The 19,159-nt window shown below is 34.9% G+C and overlaps 1 protein-coding gene across 1 annotated transcript in view; it reads right to left on the bottom strand.

The window, feature by feature from the left end:
* Positions 1-18,752, bottom strand: part of LOC107100167 (neuropilin-2-like) — a 49,060-nt gene extending 30,308 nt beyond the window's left edge. Inside the window, exons 1-2 of the mRNA XM_015398557.1 lie at positions 18,578-18,752; positions 567-641 (exon numbers count right to left, since the gene is read on the bottom strand). Of these exons, the coding sequence (XP_015254043.1) occupies positions 567-641; positions 18,578-18,752 (250 nt within the window). The remainder of the gene's footprint in view (positions 1-566; positions 642-18,577) is intronic.
* Between the last annotated feature and the right edge of the window lie 407 nt (positions 18,753-19,159).

Here is a 19,159-nt window from a genome sequence, read left to right as displayed (position 1 = left end):
TCTTATATAAAAGAAGAATTTTCACAAATATAAAAGGAAGAATAGAATAAAATAAAAATGTAAATGCAATACAACATATGAGGAAGTGATTCTATCAGGAAATGCAGAGGTAAAAATAGAATTAAAGAAGGCAATAAAGGGCGAGTGGCAAAAAAAGAATAAAGGATCAGAAGGGAGGTTGATAGATGGGAAATTAGATGATAAGATATTCTACATAAACAACTACTGCTGTAGATAAACTCCAGGGAGACTACTTGCTTCACAGTCAGTTGACCTATAGCTGTGAAATCATATCCCAGTGTGAGTCAATGTGCATGAGGAGGTTAAGATCCTCCGGTTGTGAGAGCTTATTTCCCCCTCAAACAGAGCTTCCTATGGGACTCTGAATGTAACAGACTTCAAAGCCCAGAGGCCCAGTGGTGCACAGTGACATCATGACTTTGACCTTAAAAGAGTAAGTGTGTTTTTATGTGCTTGGATGTTACACAGTTGGAAATATAATCATATGTAAGAAATCTACTTATCTGTCAATGCAGTGATGCTTTGAGAAACATTCGTGTGTTTACCTGATTTCATTGCAGGAGTTGTCTGTTCCAGTCTGGGAGTGGTTGGGGTCACTGTATTGGGCAGCGTGGTGATTTCTGTGAGGAAATGGTATAATTAAAATGGTTAGAATAACTCAGATTTATAGGCATAAGAATGAAAACAGAATAAAAGAAAAACAAACTACCTCAACTCTTGAGGTTTTAAGTGGAGGTTTTAACTGCCAGTGTTTAGATTATTTCTGCAGGTTAGTTTTTAATGTTACATGTTTCAGATCTAACTATTTAATAATTAAATATGTCAAGTTATTTTCACATGTCAATCCTATTTATATGCTCAGTGCAACAGTGGGTAGCACGGTTACGGGGTCTTTTTGCATGGAGTTTGCATGTTCTCCCTGTGCATGCGTGGGTTCTCTCCGGGTACTCTGGCTTCCTCCCACATGACTGTTAGGTTAAATGGCTTCTCTAAATTCTTCTTAGTTGTGAGTGTCTGTTTTTCCTTTTTTATTTTATATGTTGCCCTGCGATTGACTGGTGACCTGTCCAGGATGTAACCTGCCTCTCGCCCATTGACAGCTGGAGATAGGCACCAGCACCCCTCACGGTGAATAAGCATGTTGGAAATGGATAGAATCCTATGTATTAAGAAAACATAACTAAGCCTTCCCCAATATAAAAGTATAGGGCCAAAAATAAGGTATTACTGGTGGATCAACCAGTTTTGTTTAATTTACCAGACAGAAAATCCCGTTTATAGAACCTAATTACAACAACCAGACTAAGAGATACAAAAATCAATACATCAAGTACAGATCTGCAGAAACTCAACAACTGAGAAGAAACAATTAACCCTTAAGCTCAATGCAACAGGATGATGATTCAAAGCCTGTCAACAAGTCCACTTCTGAATATGCTATAAATAGAATAAAAGAGTTGAAGTGTTCCAGTCAAAGTCCAGTCTTAAAACCAACAGGAAGTGTCAGCATCACCTTAAAGGACAGCTTCTTCCAGAAAACAAATATGGCAGAAATACCTATACAGATATATATCACTCATTAGTCTGCAAATGCAGTTAAAGCTGCCAAATGTGGCAGCGCTAGTAATTAGCTACTAATTAGAGAACTTTTTTTTTTTTTTTTTGTTTTTTTAGGTTTTTCTGGTTTGTTTGGATTGTTGTTATGCTTTTGTCTGCTCTCTTATTCAGTTGTCGTCACTGAGTCAATACAACTGGCTCTGGATTTTATGAAGGAGGCCCTTCCTGAAACAACCAGGATTCCAACCCTGCTCTGTTTTTCCATTAATAATTGAAATCATCGTTTTGTGTTTTCACACAGTTAGTATTTTTCTGTTACTAAAACTGGTTCAATGATATCATACATGTGTGGGAAAAATAGAAAAAAATAAAAGCTTAAAATGTGCACAGCCAGAACAGGAGTAGTGATGTCAGCGTGACCCTGAAAATGATCCTAAACACTTTTCTGCTGTTAGTTACAGCTCCTAAAACTCTGGCTGCTTAAAGTTCACACACATGAGCTCAGAGTCATAGACGAAGTTAGTTTCTTTGTATTGAGGTAATGGAACAGGAGATTTTCTGGCTTCTGTGGCACAAACACCAGAAACCTCTCACCAAATTAGTCTCCAAAGCTGCTCCTATTTTTTAATCCCTGCTTTCAACTCCTATAACTTTCTGCTGAGCACACCCAATCTGTCTGTAGTCCCAGTATATTTAACTACTGTTCAGCTCTGCTTCACAAAGCTATCAACACCCTCAAAAAATGGTTCCCTCTACACATAAACAAAAATTTTATGTAACACACAGACATACAGGCACACTCACAGAATGAAGGTTTTTTCCCTCCCTGCCATCAAGCTATAGAAGTGAAATCCTATCTAAGTGTTGTTTCTGTTTTACCACAGCTGCAATTTTCTTCTTCATAACCTCTTCTCTCACCATCTTTCTGCCACCACTCCTTGAGTTATATTTTGATTTCCACGCTCTTCTTTGCTCTCATATGCCTACAAATCTCTTTCACTCCTCCTAAGATTGTTTCTTCTTTCCCTCTTTTCTGTGATCCTTTTTTCCTTTGCACTGCAAGCCTCAGCTTTTGTTGTTCTTCTTTCGAAGACTTGTATAGCCAGAGGATAGAAGAATAAGGATACGCAGTAAACACTTCTCAAATAAAAAATATGCAACATGCTTTGCATTTTTGATAAGCTCTTTAAGTGGGTAAGTAGTGATCACAGTTTTTTTTTTATCTATATTTTCAAAAGCTTACAGACTGAAATACTTCCCTCTTCTTTATTACAAATAAGCACAAATGAACAGAGAGCATCTCCAAATAGTCACTCTCTAGTTTTTTGATGACTCAGTTGGGTCTTTCTTTGGACTTAAAGTCCCAGAGAGCATATATGTTTGGACATGATTTACAGAAGATACTATTTTGTGGCTTTCTCACCACAACAGGATGCTTTACCATCATTTATCACAGGGATAGTGTATTGATGGTCTACTTCTTGTCTTTCTTCCATAAAAATGTGATTATGTTATATTGCTAAATGACAACAGTTGTTTAACACATACTATTTCTGCAGTTAAGCGGAGAACCTCTGCAGCTCTTCCAGTTACCGTAGGCTTCTTGGCTGTTTCTGTGATTAATGCTGTTGTAGAGAGCCAATGTTTTGGTATGTCACCTGTGCCAAACGCTTGTCTTCTATCAAACAGTGTAATAAACCAATCACTGTGAGATGTCCAAAGCCCTGTACATGGTTTAAAATCCTAAGTCTGATTTGAACGAAAGGGTTTTTTTGCAGATCTATTTCCTGTCCTTTTCATAATCCTATTTGTTCACTTATGTTTTTTAAGAAAAAAAACCCTCACTTAACCTACAGACTTCTGAAGGCTTAGGGGTAATGAGGTAATGAACTTTATTTACAGGTATTCAAGTAAAAGGAAAACAACTACACACCTTGTTTTACATGCACCGTTTTCCTTTAACTTTATGACTTTCTGTTATTTCAGTAATCAAGGGCCATCATTCTGTATGTTGTAGATGTTCCCCTGGTTTGAAATTAAATCTAATAAAGGGTTTATTATGTGCTTTCTTTATATTTTAAGGCACACTGAGGGGGAATGTATCAGTGTTGGAGTAGGTAAACAGAACTTTAGGACATTATCTTTATAGGACTGGAGTTTACCATCCATAGAGTGATATATGCAGCATGAAGTTAGTGAAATGTGTTTGACTTTTGCAAGACACATAACTTTAAGGCAAACCAACCTCAAATCACAAATTATAAGAAAGTAATTTACTCTCAACAGATTTAGATATTTCAAGAAAATATTTAGATATTGGCTTTACTTTATAAATAAAAGAGAAGCCGATATCTGAATATTTTCCTGAAATCTCTAGAACTGTTGAGAGCAAATTATTTTTTTACCATTTCCTTCTACATTACAGTGATAAATTGAATTGAAAACATAAACTTTTGTTGGTCTATCACTTAAATTCCCAATAAAATGTTACATGAAAGTGGTGAAAAAGCCATGAGCATTGAGTTATTGCATAATATACAGACAGGAAATGTATTTAAAAAATACTGAATGGTCCTTATCTGCTGACATGAAGCGCTTTCAATCCTACTTGCTCTAATTAGCCCCTCTATAGGAAACGGAAAGACTAAGGGAAAGGACACATGACCCATTTCACCTTGTAGAACCATTTTCCTAATTAGTGACCACACACAGCTTCCGGAGGCTTCATCTATCTACCTCCATCTTTCTTTCACCTGTCAAATTCAGTTTTCACTCCGACTCTCCCACCCGCCCCCTTTTTACTTCCTCTATTCCTCATTGGCTCCATCGTCTGTCAGCCAATGTGCTCTTTCTATTTATCAGCAGTCTATCTGTGGTAACTAAAGGTCAGTCTAGTTATTAAATAATTTACCACACTTTCTATCATTATTGGGGGAGCAATTGCATGCATTTATATTAAGATTTCTATTTTTCTGTAATGCATTTTCGTTCTCTAAAATATTGCAGAAGTTCAGTTATTGATGAATCATCAGTTACAGCCCTGATCATTTACTGTTTGACAATGAAATAGAAACTAAACACACAGTAGACCTTAAGAAACAGAAAGTGTCACAGGCATATTGGGACTTTGTAAAGCTGCTTACTGAGCAGGATGAAACGGAAACAAAAAATCTTTTCAATCATGGAAAGAGCTCTGCGTGTAAATCTACCCGTGTCGTTTAAATAACGACTTCTGGCCTTCTAAGCGACTGTGTTTGTGGGCACGATGAAGAATGTTTTTGCATTTCAGTGACTTTCAACATGCCTTACCTAATGCATATGCAACCTGAATTTCATTATTAACAATTTACCACACCACACCTGACCAAAGGTAACTTAAAAAATTAAGGCACAACACCAAAGATTAAAAAAACAGGCTTTTTAAAATTTATGCTTAAAAGACTTTGAAATGTGAAAATCTTTGAAAACTGGCAAAATTTCTTACATTTTTGAAAGTCTCACAAATTGGCCTGCCAATAAGAAAAAAGCTTCATAGCACCCTCTCCATTACAGTCACTCTAAAATGTTTTCCATCTTATGGATGCAATTTGGTGCAAACATTTATCTAACTCAAACCAGCATAAAATTATTTTATTACAAAACCCTCACAAAGGGTTTAGCATTTTTGACCAAAGATTTTTCACACCTTTTCCATAGGTTTTAATCTCTTAACATCCACCTCATTTTGGGTAATCCTCTCCTATTTTGCATACCCAAATGGAAAAGCAAATAACTTAGGAACTGTAAGCCCAAATTACATGTACAATAATTTTTTTGAAAGCTAACACCCTCTAGTTTCCTAATATATACATTAAAATTGGGTGACTAGAACACAGACCAACCTGCATCAGTTCAAGGATGACTCAAAGTTGTTTTTTTTTATTCTCGGAAATGATAGGTCTTTTTTGAACAGCAGTAATAAAGACATTCTTGAGAAAAAGCAGGTTTTATTGTATTATATTTGTTCTACATCATGTCAACCACAAATGCAGAAAATTTCAGACCTCTAGCTACAACAGTTCCAGAGCTGTTGGATATGGAACTTTTGGTGTCAGCTTGGTGCTGCGCGCAATGGCTTCAACTGCTGATAAAAAATGTACCGGTGGAATTTTATGCATTCTGAGTTATAACCCCCACTTAAGGTCCACCGGGTCGCTGGCTACCCGGTGGGTTTTTAGAGGTTAAACACTCCTTTAATATAGTGCTGACATCCACCAAAAAAGCCACACATGAATGTTTTGACTGTGCCTAACTGGATTTTTAACAGATCTACAGCATCCTCTACATTTATTGTTCCCCCAGCCTGACAAAGAGGTAGATGAAGCAAAAAAACTGCTGTTTTACACAATAAATGGTAATCAGTGCATCTTTCAATATAAAAAAATATCCAAACCATATTGCCCTATTTACATGAATAGGCCCTAGGTAACTCAGCAAAAGGAAACATATTTCATGGCCACCTCAGTCCCCAGACCTACATCCTATATCAAAATGTGTGGATAAGATGAAGAGGTTTAGATCAGAACTCAATAGTCTGAAAGATTTAGAGAGACTCTGTAAGGAAGAAGGCTCAAAGTTTCTCTCTCTGTATGTCGCCCATTTATTAAAAAACTAGGGCCCAGTTTATTTGAGAAAACCGCTGTAGACAAACAGGTTCCCAATAGGTGGCACAGAAATGATTATGAAGAAATTAATATTTTTCTTTGGGAGATTTCTGCCAGTGAATAAATGTCTACTAGACTTGTCACAGTCAGTTAATGTTGCTGCATTAAAGCGTGGGCTTAGGAGCTTTTTAAGCATTTTTATAGTGAAGAGTGAAGAATGTCTGAATGTCTTTAATGTCTGTAAACAGAGAAAGTAACTTCAAGAAAAAAGCCCCCTTTCCTGGATCTAAAGCCTTCAGCTAATACTCTTAGGATATGCTTACTAGTAGTTCTCTTAGAATAGTATGCATTTCTAAACATGGAATATTGTATATGCTTATAAAACCTCGTGCCTCTTCTAATGGCACACATAAGCAGAGCATTAGCTTTTTGAAACAGGAAACTTGGAAAATAGTGAGAACATTTATAGTAATCCCACAACAGGGAGCAGAGCTGTTAATTGTTAAAGTATTACATTAAATGAAAAGTCATGGTGGAAAACTTGAGTGTTTTTCTGGAAGAAAATCATGGTCTGAATAGCAAATCAGACAACTGCCCCGAAGAAAGTAGATCTACAGGTTTGATTTGTCTGTAACTGGAAGTGTCAGACATAATCATGACTTCTGCTTTGGTTGTTTGGTGGTTTGGTTTTTACAAGAGGTTTTTCCAGAGCTAATTACCCAAATATCTTATAGTGCAACCAATGACAAACCAAAGCTGCATTGGACCGCAAAATGCTGTGTCTAGTAGCAAGCACAGTTTCTCTATCTGGACTGGTAATAAGCATGTAATATTGGTTCAAAAGGCAACAATAATTAAGCTTTAAGTGTGGCTAAAGGGGAAAAGGCATAAGCTTGACAGCCGAGATGTAGGGACACTATTTATGTCAGGAAACTATCGGCAGTGAATCGCTAATTAGCCCACAAAGTCTGTGATTGTAATTGTAGCCTTAAGTGTCAGGAGATGAGAGTTGATAAAAACGAGGCTTCTGGCAATGAATGGCTAAGAACATCATCTAAGCTACAAAGGAAATGAGCTTAAGTTGATAAAAAGTGAGTAAAGTATGTTGTTAGGTTCTCCAGTAAAGGAAAAAAATATATTTTCTAACAGATATGAATATAATTATCTAGAATAACAGCAATCTTACGATGTCCTCAAAATGTTTTTGCATTTAAGAGGATTAAAAATTCATATATACATATATATTGCATAATGCTACCTAAGGAGAGGTGGTCAGTAAAAAGCACTGTTTTTGTTATTAACAAGGATTATCAAAGTTAGGGGAAAAAAGCTTTTAAATAAATATTTGTAATACCTGCTTGGAAAATTTTCTAAATTAAATTAAGATATATCTTTGACAAAGACACCTGGCTGGTCTTTTCTGAGTAATAAACAGGCATAAATACTTTTTGTAAGAAATCAGAAAAAATTTATTTTCCATGAGAATAAAATGCATTTTTTAATTAGTTAAAAAACACATTTGAAATTCTGAAAAAAAAAAAAAAATATATAGAAACCCTTGCACTGAAGTTCATTGACAAACATTCTGTCATCAGCATAGACTTTTTTTCAGACATTTTCAGTCTACCTGTATGTAAGCCACAGTTTTTATTTCTTTGCTTTTCTTCTTATTTTTGTGTAAATTATTTATCTATTAAGCAGAGCTGAGACCAACTGGCATCTCGAGTGCTTTTTCTTAATAAGCTGGAGTTAAACTTCATTACCACATCCTAGTACCTGTTGTCTCTGAACCATAATGTTGGTATTAGTTTAGTCAATGATACAAAAAAAAATCAACTTTGTCTAACAGTAGGGAAACAAGGCGTGACAAAAAGTCATGATTCATTATTATATTTCCTCTCCAAACCAGGGAAAGTCCCATCAATACAAAAGTATGTGAGGAGCTCCCCCTTAAAAAGATTTACAAGACATTAAAGAAATCATTGAGGGCTGTATTGTAAAATGGAAAATAAATAGGCAAATATCTGGGAAATTTCGTAAAGGCACTGCGATGCAAAGCGAAATATTTATTTTGGAAAAGTTTGATCCTTTTTTTGCACACAGACATGTACAAACAGAGGCAGCCACAATGAGCCTTAGCCCAACTCTAAGTGCTTCCATGTGTGGTATATATCAGGAGGGGAAGAAAGGCTACAGATCTACTGTAGCATCACAAAGTAAATCAAACATTGTTGTAAAATATAAAAAAAAATTAAATATATCATGTACTCTAGCTGTAATTCATTTCAGCCATACGACACCAATACATTCTGATAAATGCTGTCTGTCCCTAGAGAAAAAAAACAACAACTCTTTCAGAGGAGATGAAACTTATGTCTTTTGTCACTACTAGAACATTGCACATAACTTGCATCTCAAAGTAGCTGCTATTTTCCTTAATTTGTTAAGATTTAGTTACTAAAAAGGAAGTGTAGCATCTAGTGCTGGCAGGATGTCCTTATTGGAATAATGTACTAGAAATCCCCTTTGTAAGAGTGAATTTAACTTGTGGTTATTCAGTACAGAAAGATGGAACTCTGTTTAGTGTACCTCGATTCACATCATAAAATAAACCCATCTTTGAGATATTGGTTCAAGTCCTTTGTCAACATACCTCAATGCACCTTAAAACCTTTAAAATCCTGCTTTTATAGAGCTGCTGTGATCAGATGATAAATTCATAAAATGTTTTCTACTCCATAAATTATACTAACGGCACTGGGAGCCTACTTTAGAGACAAACCACACCATCCAAAATGCACAAAAGAGCAGTAACACAGATTTTTTTCCCTCCCAGCAGCAGTTAATTTAATACTGTAGACTGAAATGTTTTACTGTTATAATCTGTAGCATTTTTTATTTTATTTGGCTTGTTTGGAAAGGTGCTGGTTGTCAGTCTGACCGCATTTACTGATATATATATATAGGACATTTTATGTGGTTTTGACCACATCTATTGATATTTATGAGCATAGACTATTTTTACATAATAAGGAAACTATTTATAACAGCACCTGTTATTTCATATAGGAACAGCTATCACTTTATTTCATACTGTAATAAAAGTCTGTTGTGTACCTTGATTTGCCTTTGACTGAGCTCTTTGCTGTGGGGTCTTTTGTACCAACATTGTTTCAGTTAGTACCAGCAATACAGAATGTTTTAACCCACTTTAAAAACTAATACAGCACAATTATATATATATATATATATCGTACTAGTAAGAAAATGTAGTTCTACGACTAGGATGACTTATATCTACCAACAGGGAATAAGCTATTTTCATTTGTTCAGTTGTCGTAACCAATACTTGATCTTTGAGAAAATTTCCAGAAATCCAGAATTTCAAAATTGTGGGACAATAAAGGTATTTTCTATTCTATTTTATTCTAAAAAACAAAAAATGTGAAAGAAAATATTTTTGATAAATTTTCCGCAAAATCTTTTAAACGTTCTTTTCTAAACTTTCTTTCTCATGTCTTGAAATTCTGAGTGTGGTATATATATATATATATCTATATATATATATATATATATAGATATATATATATATATATATATATAAAAAATCTATCTGTAAAGGAACTAAACTATAATTTTTTAAGCTCGCAGCCATGAAACTCCTTAACCAAGTAGAAGAACTACTGCTGTGTCAAAACTGTGGCAAACTATGAGAGCAAGTCCCCAGTTGAATCCTCACTCCCTTTAGTAAGGGAAGTCCTTAACAAAATTTTATGTTTTCCAATTTATTTATTTGAATCAATTGCACAAAGGAAAGTAGCAGTAGATGAAGGCATATGATTAATCCTCTGCTAGGTCTTTGCAGCATTATTTATGTGCAACATATATTTTACCAATGCATTAGTTTTTATTTTCACTCGCCACAATATGTTGCAATGAAGGTAGTACATGTGTTTAAAAAAAATACAAAGTAACAACCTCAGAGAGCTTCTAGAGCCTGAAACATTTGAAATTTGGACCCTTTGGAAGTTAAATGAAAAGAAATATATTGAACAGGTAAAAATATTGCAGTGTTGTACAAGTAAAGTCAATCACTTTACCATTTAAGTCTATGCTTCGGCTGAAGCCTCCATTTGTTTGGTTTAATACCTGCGCTTGTTGTGGTTTTCCTGAGTGGGAATGAAGTGAGGAGCAAAGGAGAAACATCGGTGGGTGTTAACTGAGGACACATCCCACCGATCACATGAGACTATCTGAACCGGAGCCACAGCTCACATGTGATAGTAATCAGTAAAGCTGGACCTAACGCTTCCCAACACACACACACACACATACACAAACAGTTGGCAGGAGTCATATGATTGGCTGGAAACCTGGAACCACAGCACCTCCAGAATGTTCTCCTGCTATCGTCAACACGTCCTCAGGGCTGCCATAAAGACCTGCTTCTCTGGACCAATTTTACCTTTACACTGCTTTAACAATGAAGTGTAACCATTTTGTTTTTGGGGATGTAACATATTTTTCTATATCATTCCTAAAAATCTGCTCAAAACTAAACAGTACCATTTTGTATCCTCTTTCCTGAATCCCTCAGGCTCTTCTTTAGATACTGCATCATCTGCTTTTTTGAGGGGTGCCAGTATTTCTCATACTTCTCCCAAAGTTAGATTTATCAATTTTTTTGACAGCAACACAAAAACAAGTTACCTTTAAAGTCTTCGAAAGGGGCCACTAGGTTTTTAAAAAGTTTGAGGATGTACCTGATAAGTCCCTGAAAGAAGCAGCTCAGCCCTGAAAAGTATCTGATAAAACCCAGAAAGAAGGCTCAGGAAAAAAAATAGAAGTGTTTAGTAAAAAAAACAACAACTGTGAGTTTAGAGGAAGTACCTGTTAAGGTCTGGGAAAGAGTTATGGAAAAGAACAGATAAATGGTTGAGCAAATTCTCTGTGGTTTCCAGAAGTTTTTTTTTTTTTTTTCATCTTCATTTGCTTTGATGTCTTTTTTTTAAATCATCCTGACAGTAAATATTGGCATCTTTAAATGATTAAGGTATCTAATTGAGCCATTTCCTAAAATACTAACCTTATCAAAGCATAAACTATATGTTTTACTTTAAAGGGATGTTCCCTTGTATTTCCAACTATAATAGTAATAGGACAATGTTATCCAATTTTAAGGGACTCTGGAATTCCCCGATACTCCCAGATTACTCATATAAAAGTTACTTTACTTATCAACCCAAATGATATTCTTTACAAATATGTTTGAATCATATTTATAGTTCAAATTTTATGAGGATTCCAATTATTGTGGCTTAGCAGATGTGTAAGTTTATGTAATGATTTACTTTAAGACTTTTTACAAATCTTTACCAGGTGTACCCAGAATTGTGGAGGGAGGCTGTATTTAGAGAAACTTCATATCACTGAAAAACCGCCTTATTGGAAGATTTTTCACTTCGAAGTCATCAGAAGCAAACCATAAGGGTCTGAGTCATGCAAACTAATAACTGCAGAGCTCATTTTAGCCACATCATTGTGGTTTTGTTGGCTGCAAGAGGCAAAAAGACACGCAGTTTCTCAGAATCGGGCTGGCAGAATCCTAATTTTCCATGAGTCTAGGAAAACCAGAAGCAGATGAAAAAAAAGACAACATTTCTATTAGCTTCTCTGAGATTCAGAATGAAGTGCTTTGACTCCTTTTCTTCATTTTCTGCAGTCTTTCATTCATTTTCATCAATAACTCCAATGATAACACTAAAGGTGTCAATGGAGATGAGAAGTGAAGCATGCATTGACTCAACTAAGAGCTAATCTTTGTACCAAACAGGTGTGAATGTTTATTTGTGTATACATCTGTGCCTGCTTGCATCGCTTCCAACAGCTAGGTGTGGAGTGAAAGAGATGCGAGTGCCACAGATGTTCTGATAGCTCACTCTTTTAAAAACGTGATAGGAACTGGCAGCTCATAAGCTTTTGGTTCACATCCGATAGTTGAGGTTACAGCACCTAAATTACATGTTGCCTCCATAGCTAGCGTGGATGATTGGAAATGAGCAGTAATCTCTTGGCTTTTGTTTCTGTGTTTGCACCGAAGGTTTTTGCACAATAATGAGATGCTAAACTACATTTTATTGTGTGTCCCCAAAGAACCTATGAATGTGTTCTTTCTTTGTTTGTATTGGATTTTTGGGAGCTGGGATTGTCTCGCTCATGTGAGGAAATTGTTAGGTCAGTGCAATTGATTGTAGAAAATGAAAACAATACAAGGGTGGTAATGGAAAAGCAATTTCTTTGCCTGTATATTTGAATAGTAAACAACATGAGTAACTACTCTGGTTGTTTTTGGAGTAGGTCAGTAATTTGTGGAAAGAAATTGTTTTTTTTATTTGTGCCAAACTTAAGCTAGAAGCAAACTTATGTTTTTATCACATTCCATAAATTATAAGAGTCTTAAATATTAACCCTCACTTTGCATTTTGCATAATTTCTATTCAGTTTTAGAAAGAGAAATAGTAATAACATAATTTTAAAGTAAAAGAGCAGAAACAGAGGAGAAAAAATTAACGTAAATATATAAATGCAATATTATTTTGGTTGTTTTTATTATGTATATTCTATGTTGGATGGCAATGAGGAAATAATTTTAATTGTAGAAACCACTTTGACCTACATTCATTGTATGAAAAGAGTTCTATAATAAATATTTGATTTGAACAAAACATAAGACCACAGAACTTTTAAAGGAAAACAACAACTGGTTGTGCAACTTTCAATTTAGTAGATTATTTTTAACACATATATTCTGAAGCCAATATACGCTTTAATCTTGAGTATTTACATGCATACACTTCCTTTAATATTTGATTACAAGTTTATTAGTAAGTTGCAAAGAAACTACATTTTTTGTAGGCATGATCAAGCTTTTGGCGTAATTTTAAGTTAATATTTAAACATTCATCCTTCTTAAAAATTGCGCAGAAGATGATGGTTTTCAATTGTATGGAAATTATGACACAGACTTAATGCAATATACCACTACCAATGGCACCTCAGCATGATGCTGCTACCACCATGTTTGATGGTTGGCCTAGTCCTCCTACCCTCATTTAAACTCCTCTGAACACATTGTGGGTTTTCCCAAATGTTCTCTTTTATTTCCCTAAAAACCTTTTTCTTGAAACTGAATTTGCTTAAACACTTAAATAACAACACATTTTATCTGAGTATAATAGTGTAGATCATGGGTTTACTTTTCATCAGTCTGTGATAAACTGGCTTAGTTTTGGACAGTGAAAGTTGTTTTCTGTTATTTTCCAGTTCATTTCAAACTTGAGCCTCAGAGGTTCTTAAATATTCTGAGCAATTCTCTAGACATCTTGAATCACACGCCTCAAACTTGGATACTGTTTGGCTAAACAGACATTAAATCTGGTTTAGATTAAGCTTAAGCCTTTCCAAAATCTCAACCCCATTACAAATTTGACTAATTAAAGCCAGGTTCAGGAGTAAGCTGACCAATTTAAATTGGTCAGGAGGAGTGGTTGTCATTTTGGTAAGACTTTCTCAGCTACATTTAATCCATTAAACCTTTAATCCAGCAATAAACAAAAGATTACACATGATTATAAGTTCAGATGAGGCCCGGAGTACCTTTTCTCAGATAACAATCTTTAAGCAGGCATTAACAAACTTTATATAAAAATTTTTTTTTATTAAAATCATATACATGTACCTTTTCAATATAATTTTCACATCTTAAATGTTTTGATTTCATCTGTCTAATGTAGTATATTGTCATAATGAAAGAAATAAGGGCTTAAAAATATGAGTCTGTGTTTAACTAGTAAACAATTTTTTAAGTTTCAATAAAAAAAATCTATTTAATATGAGTGAATCTCTATTGTGAATGATTTTGACCTCAAGAAAATTTGATTGTTTCGTTTAAATTGTAAATCCTTATTTTTTTTTAATTGGTGTAGTTTTAAGTTGCGTTTAAAAAAACAAAAAACAAACTATAAATGCATCAGAAAAAACTTAAAGAACATGGTGTTCCTATCCCTGATGAACGCATGCAAACCTTTGACCTGAGCTGTATTAATTAGAGCCAGGGAAACAAATAGCATGGAGATCAGATGTTATGTTGCTCCTCTCATTGAACTCTCCATATCTCTCACCATCTAGAGCCCCGTCTGTCTGTGTGAATTTATAGAAGAAGCTCCTTCAGCCCACTAGAGCTAAATGTCTGCATTTTTTCTAAAAGGCGGTTCTTTGGTGGAAGCAGCTGCTCTAAGTGGAATGAGGATGATGTGCAGCTGAATATTTCAGCTTTTCTTCTGGAACAAAATAAACAATAGCAGGGAGGAAATGGGTTATTTTGTTGTTAGTTATAACTTGAAAATAACTGTGACATCATATATAACGCTTTTTTTTCATCCTCAAAAACAGATGGCGAAACTTCAAGTTAGAATGTAGACTTATCTCACCATGTGTCTTTATTTATAGGTTGGTAGAAGAAGCAGTTGCTATGGTGTTCCAGTGAAGTGGGAATGAACTGTTATCATGTCTAATGCATGGATTACATCCAGAGGGTGAACATCTGGCAAGCAGGCACAGACAGCCAGACCAGCAGACAATCACTGCAGCCACGGAGCAGTAAAGATGTTGATCTTTGCAGCAACGGGGGCTGATTGCTCGTGATTTGCATCAGATGCAATCACACACGAAATAAAAAAGTTGTTTTACTGCTTGTGTTTGTGTAGAGATATAATGTTTATGTCAGAAAAATAATTCAGCATTACTGTTTAATGAGTGATTATTTTTGGACATTGTTATTTTCTCATTGGGTTTAATTCTCTAGAGACTAAAGCAAATCTGTGTGATTGAAATTTTAACAGCCAAATGTGAAGTTGAATTGTTTTATTTCCCTTAATAATACTCTATCTGATTTTTCTGTTAAAATATATTAACTGGAAAAAATCTATTATTTGAACTTGGGCTGATAAAAGTCTGCATAATAAATTTGCGATTGATCCTTAAAACATAAATATAAGAAATTTTGTTCTGCAGCTTCTGACAATGCTGGATAAGGAGCAGGGTTTATGTTTTGACTAATCAGTGATCAGGGAATCACCAATTTGCCAACTGGTTCTTTGATAGATATGTAAGAAAAATTTTTGGATCTATTATCGCAAATCTATATATGGAGTTTTCAAAATGGTATTGGGATTTTCAGTGGATCCATTTCCCTTGGTCAGCTAAAAATACGAGCCTGTAGGCCTGTTTCTATCTTCCAAATGCATTAGGGACCTTTTTAGAGTTCAACTTCTGGCTGAAACTCTGCTGATCTCTGCCAGCAAACTGAAACTGTCTCATCACTAATTGTCCCAAAATGTATTTTAAACTCAAAGGAGAAATTAAACAAAAAAACAAGCTTTCCCCTGGTCATTGTAGTCTGCAGGCACAGAGGAGAAAATACAGGCAGGGATCCAGGAGTTTGTGCAAAGGTGTCACATCAAACATGAACAAGAGATAATATCATAAATTTGCTACAGTAGAACCAGTAATGAACGTACTCTAATTAATTCTGTTTTTCTGAAATCATTTTTGACAAATTATCAATAAGGCTTTGTGCAAACCTTTTTCAGACATGCCAAAGTGGTCAGTGCCTCATTAACTCAGAAGATAAAAAAATAAACAAATTGTCCCTCTCTTTATCCAGTGTCCCCATCATAAGCAGCCTACTGCTTGGGCCTGACACATCTGGGATATATTGCTCCCTTTGGGCATTGTTTCTCATCCTGTATGCACACACAAGCTCAGAAAAGCACAACTGTGTCCATCAGCTGGAGTCCCATTGCTGTCTACTGGGAGCAGGTACGTGTCGTATCCTGTTCATGTCTTCACCTGTCACATGCCACATTGGGACTACAGTAGTAAAATCAGGAAGCGGGAAATAACAGCAGCATTTTTAGACAGGCAACGCAGAACGAGTTAGATCCCTGATTATTTAAAAAACACAGCACAGGACATTAACAAGGACATTTTTTTTTTTTTTTTTACAAATTTTCTACCCATTGTCTCTGGTTCATTAGTTGAAGAATTGATGTAGCTCAATGTTATTGTGCAAGTTAGGCCATAAATGTAGGAGCATTGGTACAATGGCTTTCTTTATTCCTAAAATGATTGCACAGCAGGGGAAAGAAATGCTTGCCGCAGCTAAAGTGGTCCATGGAGCAATGGTGCATTATAATAAATTGTACTTTCACAGCTCAGTAAAGTAACATGTAGATTGATGGAGCACATTCATCACCGTGCTAAATTACCTCTCCTTTCACACTAATCCTAATGTAGAAGAATATTTCAAGCCAAGTCAGAAAAATACAGATTTTTAGTTTTAAAAGAACTGATTATGAACCGAAACCATAGCTCAGCAGTTACAGCATGTTGCTCCATTGATACACTCCTGAAAGATGTTACCAACCAAATAGGCTTTGAGCACAATGCATTACACAGCTGGCCACTATGTGTTAAAGTCTCTGACCTAGACATTTTAATCCCTGCCCAGACATGTTGAAAAACCTCCTATGGAGCAAGATTATTAACTGTAACCTTAAAAAAAAAAAAAAAAAATATATATATATATATATATATATATATATATATATATATATATATATATATATATATATATATATACAGGATGAATGAGAGAAAAAGACACAAACAACTGATCCACACAGCATAGTGCACAGAATTAACTATCCAAATTTGTCTTATTAGATTGTGACAGAAGTTTTTTAATATTGATGCGACTGTGCAAAAGACAAAATAATCAGTTTCATCTTAACCAAATGTAAGTTTAGGTTAAAAGTGCTTACCCTCAGTTGGTTCTAGTCATGCAATTAAAATTACAATTTTACCTACATACTCAACAATGTTTACAAGACGACTCAGGTGTTTCACTCCATTGCCTCATGTCGTCTATTTGACACTCCAGGTATAGTTAAGGCCAAACTCATACATATGTGTACATTTTAAATTTTTATTATTTTCATTTAATAAGGCAGTTATTTTTGAACAGGAAATAAGGCAGTCATCTCTGAAAGATATGAAATTATGTAAAAAAAGATCAAATCTTTTACTGAAAAAGCAAACCTAAAAATGGTTTATATTCTAAATCTGAAGTCACGTTTACCAAATATTTTCCAGATTTTACTAGGTTTTTTTTTCATGACATAGAAATCTGACGGATAGCAATTCATGCCCTGATCATTTCATGGCATATGATATAATGATTAGCTGTTTCAACCAGATTTCCTTCTGCTGAATTAAGTCCATGCTGGGTTAGGAAACCTTCATCTCACTGACTTCTGATAACCTCATTTGGTGAAAATTCACTGGGTGTGAATGTGAAAATCAAAATGTTAAATTATAATCATTCAGAAAAATAAGCTGACAGTTAAAAATAAATTATGACAGAATTTTGTTGAGTTTGTCAGTGAAAATCAGAAACAGTTAAAAAGTGTAGCACAACCTCTGCACTTAATACCCAATGGAGGTAAAAAATACTAACTGGCATTAAGGGAATCAAATCTTTAAAAGGTTTCTACTCGTATAAAGAATTTCCCTTTTGAAATAAGCACCAAGTATTTGAGTCTGTGCAGCTTTTTGCCATTACCCTTTTCTTTAATCTTTCACCCCAAAGATTCTCTCTTACTGGATTGTTGACTTCGGGTTAAAGTAATTTAAATTTTTATAAATATTTTAGCTTTAAAACTAAAGAACAACCTGTTATGATTCTATTATAAACTATCGAGTTATTTTTTTAATACCAAATGATTTCTTTCAAAAAAATTTTTTATGTTGTTTTGTTTTGCAGAAACAAGAAACAAAAATTTTCCAAATCTACAGGTTCTTAAATATCAACCAAAATTCTTTTTTAGATGTTTTTCCTTACACTACATATTGTAGAATAAATTATGGATACTATTAAAAAAGTAAAAAATTTCTGCTGTTTGGAAGTTGGAAGATTTTCCAAATTTCTCCTACAGACCTGGTCACTGGCAGGCACCACCTCTGAACTGCAGCCAGACAATAAACCATGACTTCCAAACTCCTGTCCTGAAACTTTTCGACAGGATCTTCCTCAGCAAACTCTGAACTAAATAGTTTGGTAATTAGCAGCAGTCAGTAGAACTTTGTCATGCTGGAAGCATTTCTGGGAAGCATTGAACCCCGGACACGCATCTAACACACATTTGTCACCAAGGACAGGTGTTTCAGAGCCCTGACCTAAACAGTCTTAGGCTGTAAATAATTCATGCCTTATGCTAAAGTGCTTGCTCTCTTACCAGGCAGGTCACAGCCAAGAACCTCCATCCTCATACCGATGCCAGCAGGTGACCATCGCTCTGGAAAAACTCTGATGTGCTGGGCGACAATCTCGTCAAACCTCCTCACTTCTGGAGTATCATAATGGCTGTTCCCCTCAAAGATCTGAGTAAACACATTTAGAGATGATGTCATTCTTCAAGATTAAAAAAGCTTTGTCCAAAATCATTTTTAAAAGTGTCATTTCACATTATGCACGGATGTTGCAATTCCAGTTTTGGGCAATACTGACACTGCACTGCAAAAACAATCTTGAAACTCCTAAAACTAAGTGTATTTGCCAATGGAATGAGTATATTTACTCCTCAAGTAAGATAATTAGATATTATGCACTTAAAATAAGACAGTGCAATAGTTTTTTCTTATTTTAAATATAAATTGTCCTGTTCTATTGGCAAAGTGTCTCACTTACCTGCTCAATACAAGAAAAAAAATCCCTTATTTTAATCAAAAATTACTTAATTAGATTTCAATTTTTTGCAGTGTGAGCCTGAATGTTAGAAAACTCAAGGAAATACAAACATATTACTATTTTCTATTTA

Source organism: Cyprinodon variegatus, unplaced genomic scaffold, assembly GCF_000732505.1.
Source record: "Cyprinodon variegatus isolate N-32 unplaced genomic scaffold, C_variegatus-1.0 Scaffold941, whole genome shotgun sequence".
In the NCBI taxonomy this organism is placed as follows: Eukaryota; Metazoa; Chordata; class Actinopteri; order Cyprinodontiformes; family Cyprinodontidae; genus Cyprinodon; species Cyprinodon variegatus.
This window is presented reverse-complemented; position numbering and strand designations above follow the sequence as displayed.